General features: G+C 42.9%; 1 protein-coding gene across 2 annotated transcripts in view; it reads right to left on the reverse strand.

The window, feature by feature from the left end:
- LOC139584254 (filamin-C-like) overlaps positions 1 to 3,962 on the reverse strand; it is a 43,576-nt gene extending 39,614 nt beyond the window's left edge. For both annotated transcript variants that reach the window (XM_071415877.1, XM_071415874.1), the window contains exon 1: positions 3,102 to 3,962. In XM_071415877.1, coding sequence (XP_071271978.1) covers positions 3,102 to 3,486 — 385 coding nt within the window. In that variant the 5' untranslated portion in view covers positions 3,487 to 3,962. The remainder of the gene's footprint in view (positions 1 to 3,101) is intronic.
- Between the last annotated feature and the right edge of the window lie 3,922 nt (positions 3,963 to 7,884).

The following is a 7,884-nucleotide window of genomic DNA, read 5'->3' on the forward strand; positions in this document are numbered from 1 at the left end:
TGTTATTTGTCACATACACATGGTTAGCAGATGTTAATGGTCACATACACATGGTTAGCAGATGTTAATGGTCACATACACATGGTTAGCAGATGTTAATGGTCACATACACATGGTTAGCATATGTTAATGGTCACATACACATGGTTAGCATATGTTATTGGTCACATGCACATGGTTAGCAGATGTTAATGGTCACATACACATGGTTAGCATATGTTAATGGTCACATACACATGGTTAGCATATGTTAATGGTCACATACACATGGTTAGCATATGTTAATGGTCACATACACATGGTTAGCAGATGTTAATGGTCACATACACATGGTTAGCAGATGTTAATGGTCACATACACATGGTTAGCATATGTTAATGGTCACATACACATGGTTAGCAGTTGTTAATGGTCACATACACATGGTTAGCAGATGTTAATGGTCACATACACATGGTTAGCATATGATAATGGTCACATACACATGGTTAGCATATGTTAATGGTCACATACACATGGTTAGCATATGTTAATGGTCACATACACATGGTTAGCATATGTTAATGGTCACATACACATGGTTAGCATATGATAATGGTCACATACACATGGTTAGCATATGTTAATGGTCACATACACATGGTTAGCAGATGTTAATGCGAGTGTAGCGAAATGCTTGTGCTTCTAGTTCCGACCGTGCAGTAAAATCTAACAAACATACTAAACATAAACTAGACAAATGAGAAACATTGAGAGAAATTAAATAAACAGGACTTCTGGAGCTTCTCCTGTTCAGAGACACTGTAGCAGCAATCACCAAGGTCATGGATCTATCCAGATGTACTTCTATGACTGTGACAACATGTCCAGAGTCCCTTCTTACCTCACAAACATAGACCTACACACACTCTGCTATGGTATATCTATCTCTCTCCATCTAAATCCCTTGAAGGAAGGGAGTGCAATGTCCAGGGGTCAGGGTCCAGCTATCTATAACTCAATTACTCCTCCCAGGGCTTAGCTACCTCTGTGGACACAATACCTCCATGCTTATCACTCTTATCCCAAACCAGGACACATGCCCTCAGCCAGCCTAACCCTCCCCTCCACACACAGAGGGATCCCAGAGGATAACCATGCACCTACTGTTAAGCTGGTCTGTATGGGCTATGTAGCCAACTAAACTACCATAGGAAATCTGGGACCAGCCTAGCCTGACAGTCACAATGAAATCAATGACATGACAATGATCATAGGAATTGTCCTACAGTCCTAACATGTCTGGGACCAGGGACTATGGGGTGGGGAGTTAAAAAGAGCTCTCTCCCTTTCCTCTCCCCCTAACAAACTTCTGGCATGAATCTTCTGACCTTTAACTGGTGTGATTATGAGGTGTGGAGTGTTTGTAGAGTGAGAGGGGTGTGATGTGTGTGTGTGTGTGTGTGTGTGTGTGTGTGTGTGTGTGTGTGTGTGTGTGTGTGTGTGTGTGTGTGTGTGTGTGTGTGTGTGTGTGTGTGTGTGTGTGTGTGTGTGTGTGTGCGTGTGTGTGTGTGTCTTTCTCATTAACACAGTCCTAGTGAATTTCCACCCAGCAGAGCCCAGAGCCCAGAGCCCAGAGCCCAGAGCCCAGAGCCCAGAGCCCAGAGCCCAGAGCCCAGAGCCCAGAGCCCAGCCTGACAGTACCACTGTAATAGTATGTGTAAAACATAATACTGTTAGTGTAGATGGATGTTTAGACTCAAGCTGAGTCACTCAGCAGAACGATTCAAACGGGTCTCTCTCAATAATATGTGGTCGACAATCTAAGATCTGCTATTGTGAAAAACACATTATTCCCCTGTTCTAGTAAGTATTATGTGACTGATGCACGGAGGGTTATGTGTATTCATCACAGAGGGTTATGTGTATTCATCACAGAGGGTTATGTGTATTCATCACAGAGAGTTATGTGTATTCATCACAGAGAGTTATGTGTATTCATCACAGAGAGTTATGTGTATTCATCACAGAGAGTTATGTGTATTCATCACAGAGGGTTATGTGTATTCATCACAGAGAGTTATGTGTATTCATCACAGAGAGTTATGTGTATTCATCACAGAGAGTTATGTGTATTCATCACAGAGAGTTATGTGTATTCATCACAGAGGGTTATGTGTATTCATCACAGAGAGTTATGTGTATTCATCACAGAGAGTTATGTGTATTCATCACAGAGGGTTATGTGTATTCATCACAGAGAGTTATGTGTATTCATCACAGAGAGTTATGTGTATTCATCACAGAGAGTTATGTGTATTCATCACAGAGGGTTATGTGTATTCATCACAGAGAGTTATGTGTATTCATCACAGAGAGTTATGTGTATTCATCACAGAGGGTTATGTGTATTCATCACAGAGAGTTATGTGTATTCATCACAGAGGGTTATGTGTATTCATCACAGAGAGTTATGTGTATTCATCACAGAGAGTTATGTGTATTCATCACAGAGGGTTATGTGTATTCATCACAGAGAGTTATGTGTATTCATCACAGAGAGTTATGTGTATTCATCACAGAGAGTTATGTGTATTCATCACAGAGAGTTATGTGTATTCATCACAGAGAGTTATGTGTATTCATCACAGAGAGTTATGTGTATTCATCACAGAGAGTTATGTGTATTCATCACAGAGAGTTATGTGTATTCATCACAGAGAGTTATGTGCATGCCATCATAAGGCAAGCCCAAAGATTTTGTGAAATGACACTGACAGTCAATAACTAATTTACAATGTACTAATTAATAATGCATGGTTTCATGTATCAGTAAAAAACAAATCTATAATTTTGTAACATTTTGTCAAAATAATGTGCTGCTCTATCCTGTCTGGCCTCCAGATTATACACTGGACTCTCATCCTCCCCTTATTCCTATTCCATTGTCTTTCTTTCTCTTTCTTTCTCTCTCCTTTCGCTCTCTCTTTCTCTCTCTCTCAAAGATTAATTAAAAACATTCCAGCCGCCTATTCGTCTTTCTTTCTTTCTTTTTCTCTCTCTATCTCTCTCTCAAAAATGTATTAAAAACATTCCAGCCCAAAAGCTCACTTGTCACTTACCAATAGACACCAACTTGATGTGTTCCCTGTCCAGAAATTCCAGAGCGACGGACACATTTTCCAGTTTCATCTGTCGGAAGTTGGGTCTGATGTGGTGTTTTTTGTACATCTTTTTCTGGCTCAGAACTTCCAGGAGCCCAATGAGCTTTAACCCGTCGCCAAAATCCTTCTGGAGGTCTGTCACGGTCTTATTGACGCACTTGAGGTGCTCGTTGCACCACCTTGTAAAGGTGTTCTGCTGGATTTTCTTCCATGGTGCATCTTCGGCCAGATCTTTCTCCGTAGCCGGCATCTCGTCTTCCTCGTCCCCCTCGAAGTTGTCAGTGCCCTGGTAGTGCTGTGGTGGCTGGCTGTCGTCGTAGTAATGTGTGTTATTGCTCGTCATGTTGGCGGTTTTCCGTGTGGCCCTTTTTATACAGCAAGTCAGACCGATGTGTGAAGTTATCTGCAAAAAAAGTTTAGCGTGTCGATGTCAAGCTCGAGCGCACTTGCTGTGGTAAAAGTTCAAAACTTTGAGAAGAGAGTTTAAAAAAAGTGTCCCGGAGGCTTTTCGGATGTCCTTGTGAAGAAGCCTCTTCTTGTCAGGACAATGATGAATTGATCCGATTTACAGTCCTTGTTACTGCAACGCAGCCTGTCGCTGGTTTTTAATTGGCAGTGGCTTGACAAATGTAGTCGCTGCCTCTTAATAGATATGCTCAGAGAAGAATGTCGCTTTTTGAAAAATGGTTCTTCAGTCCAGTTCGCTCTATAGCACTTGAGGAGTAGAGTAGCACTGTAGTTCACTGGAGTCTGTTGGTTAAACTTGAATGGTGTGAGGTGGGCAAGAGTGGGGTATATAAAGAGACCCTGGGGTCACGTCACACCCGTCGTAGACCCCATAGTCATAACTACAATCATAGGCTATTTTCTAATCCATATGGATAACGGGGTGAGTCAGGATTGGCCGTAAAGGATAATCGGGCAGTGATTGGTGGACCCCCACCCAGAGCAACAGTTGTGACAGCGCACTGTATTTTTAGCCACTCTGCTTTGGGTGGTGGGAGGCCGGGACGTCTTGGTTGTCGTAAAGTACCCTAGTGTGTTATGATCAGGGCTCGGACTCCTGAATTATTAAACAATTTAGACAAGAAAAGATAATGACGCATCCTAAAATCAAGTGGGTTTTAATATGTGGCTCATGTCGTTGTGGATTAGGCTATACTATATTTATGTTGTTATATCGCCTATTGGCCTTTTACCACTTTGTTAATAAATCCTTAAAACATTATTTATTATTGATGAGATGTCCTACACAGAAGCCTCGTTTACACCTTGAGGTGACATCAATAAATCAGTAGCCTATCTGATCAAGGTTTGTGGTGTCATGTCCGTACATAATATTTAAATTGGTATCCATTCAATGTTTCCGCATTGTGACTAAATTAGCTGGTGCCTCCCTGTATGCAAATTATTTCACAGATATTCTTTAAAAATAATATGTATGTTCACTACCGGTCCAAAGTTTTAGAACATCTACTTATTCAAGGGTTTTTCTTTACTTTTACTATTTTCTATATTGAAGAATAACAGTGAAGACATCAACACTATGAAATAACACATATGGAATCATGTAGTAACCAAAAAAGTGTTAAAAAAATCTAAATATATTTTACATTTGAGATTCTTCAAATAGCCACCCTTTGCCTTGATGACAGCTTTGCACACTCTTGGCATTATCTCAACCAGCTTCATGAGGTAGTCACCTGGAATGTCTTTTAATTAACACGTGTGCCTTCTTAAAAGTTAATTTGTGGAATTTCTTTCCTTTATAATGCGTTTGAGCCAATCAGTTGTGTTGTGACAATGTAGGGGTGGTATACAGAAGATCTGGTAAAAGACAAAGTCCAGAGATTTCCAAGATGGCATAGCAGTCAGACGTCCTTTGTCCTCGTCTTGTCGTGTCCCGTGTATATATATATTTACATATTTTCTTCGCATATCTTTTTCTTATAAAAACTCAACTTCAAAACACTCTCCTGCAACCCGCCTCACCAATAAAAAAAAGAAGTATTATTCACCTCAAATCTGAAATCCACAACAGAAGCTAGCCAGAAGCTAGCCAGAAGCTAGCCAGTTCACTGGCTAACGTTAGTATTCAACCACGGTTGGCAGTCATCAGCTATCCTTTAGCTCGAAAAGCTATCGCCAGTTTTGTACAAAGCGACTCAGACCAGAGCATACCAGACCTATTTTCTCTCCATATTCTCGGATTTCTACCGCAAGCTCTGGACATTTACACCTGGATCTTGCAACTAGCTAGCTGCTATCCGAGTGACTATTGGCTTACGTCTTTCCTGGAGCAAACATCAATTATTCTGGAGCTAGCCAGCTGAAGAGTTCCATCAGCCACTCCTGGGCTACAATCACCTATCCGGACACCGTTTTACTGCCGATACGGAGCCCCACCGGGCCTTCACGACTGGACTACCGACGTTATCTGCCCGAGGGAGTTATCCAACTGGCCCCTCCGTCGCGACGTAACCTGAACGCCCATCTGCGGCCCGCTAATCGTTAGCTGTCTTATCCGCTGCTATCTGAATAGGTCTATTGGACAATTTTCTTGGGTCACTATAACTATATCTATTTTGCCAATTGGTTTGGTCGCCTCTACCACACGGAACCCCACTAATCTACCGACGGAAACGCACGAGGTGGCTAAAAACAGACCTCCATCCTCTGCCAGCTTGCTACCCATGGCCCGGCTAGCTGTCTGAATCGCCGTGACCCCAACCAACCTCACTACTCACTGGACCCTTATGATCACTCGACTAAGCATGCCTCTCCTTAATGTCAATATGCCTTGTCCATTGTTGTTCTGGTTAGTGTTTATTGGCGTATTTCACTGTAGAGCCTCTAGCCCTGCTCATTATACCTTATCCAACCTTTCAGTTCCACCACCCACACATGCGATGATACAATATCTCTCAATATCTCCACACAATATCTCTCTCATCATCACTCAATACCTAGGTTTACCTCCACTGTATTCACATCCTACCATATCTTTGTCTGTACATTGTACCTTGAAGCTATTTTATCGCCCCCAGAAACCTGCTCCTTTTACTCTCTGTTCCAGACGTCCTAGATGACCAATTCTCATAGCTTTTAGCCGTACCCTTATCCTACTCCTCCTCTGTTCCTCTGGTGATGTAAAGGGGAATCCAGGCCCTGCAGCGCCTAGCTCCACTCCTATTCCCCAGGCACTCTCTTTTGATGACTTCTGTAACCGTAAAAGCCTTGGTTTCATGCATGTTAACATTAGAAGCCTCCTCCCTAAGTTTGTTTTATTCACTACTTTAGCACACTCTGCCAACCCGGATGTCCTAGCCGTGTCTGAATCCTGGCTTAGGAAGACCACCAAAAACTCTGAAATCTCCATCCCTAACTACAATATTTTCAGACAAGATAGAACGGCCAAAGGGGACGGTGTTGCAATCTACTGCAGAGATATCCTGCAGAGTTCTGTCCTACTATCCAGGTCTGTACCCAAACAATTTGAACTTCTACTTTTAAAAATCCACCTCTCTAAAAACAAGTCTCTCACCGTTGCCGCCTGCTATAGACCACCCTCTGCCCCCAGCTGTGCTCTGGACACCATATGTGAACTGATTGCCCCCCCATCTATCTTCAGAGCTCGTGCTGCTAGGTGACCTAAACTGGGACATGCTTAACACCCCAGCCATCCTACAATCTAAGCTTGATGCCCTCAATCTCACACAAATGATCAATGAACCTACCAGGTACCACCCCAAAGCCGTAAACACGGGCACCCTCATAGATATCATCCTAACCAACTTGTCCTCTAAATATACCTCTGCTGTTTTCAACCAAGATCTCAGCGATCACTGCCTCATTGCCTGCATCCGTAATGGGTCAGCGGTCAAACAACCTCCACTCATCACTGTCAAACGCTCCCTGAAACACTTCAGCGAGCAGGCCTTTCTAATCGACCTGGCCCGGGTATCCTGGAAGGATATTGACCTCACCCCGTCAGTAGAGGATGCCTGGTTATTTTAAAAAAATGCCTTCCTCACCATCTTAAATAAGCATGCCCCATTCAAGAAATTTTGAACCAGGAACATATATAGCCCTTGGTTCTCTCCAGACCTGACTGCCCTTAACCAACACAAAAACATCCTGTGGCGTTCTGCATTAGCATCAAACAGCCCCCGTGATATGCAACTTTTCAGGGAAGTTAGAAACCAATATACACAGGCAGTTAGAAAAGCCAAGGCTAGCTTTTTCAAGCAGAAATTTGCTTCCTGCAACACAAACTCAAAAAAGTTCTGGGACACTGTAAAGTCCATGGAGAATAAGAACACCTCCTCCCAGCTGCCCACTGCACTGAGGATAGGAAACTCTGTCACCACCGATGAATCCACTATAATTGAGAATTTCAATAAGCATTTTTCTACGGCTGGCCATGCTTTCCATCTGGCTATCCCTATCCTGGTCAACAGCACTGCACCCCCCACAGCAACTCGCCCAAGACTTCCCCATTTCTCCTTCTCCCAAATTCAGTCAACTGATGTTCTGAAAGAGCTGCAAAATCTGGACCCCTACAAATCAGCCGGGCTAGACAATCTGGACCCTTTCTTTCTAAAACTATCTGCTGAAATTGTTGCAACCCCTATTACTAGCCTGTTCAACCTCTCTTTCGTGTTGTCTGAGATTCCCAAAGATTGGAAAGCAACTGCAGTCATCCCCCTCTTCAAAGGGGGGGACACTCTTGACCCAAACT

Source organism: Salvelinus alpinus, chromosome 9 (genome assembly GCF_045679555.1).
Source record: "Salvelinus alpinus chromosome 9, SLU_Salpinus.1, whole genome shotgun sequence".
Classification (NCBI taxonomy): Eukaryota; Metazoa; Chordata; class Actinopteri; order Salmoniformes; family Salmonidae; genus Salvelinus; species Salvelinus alpinus.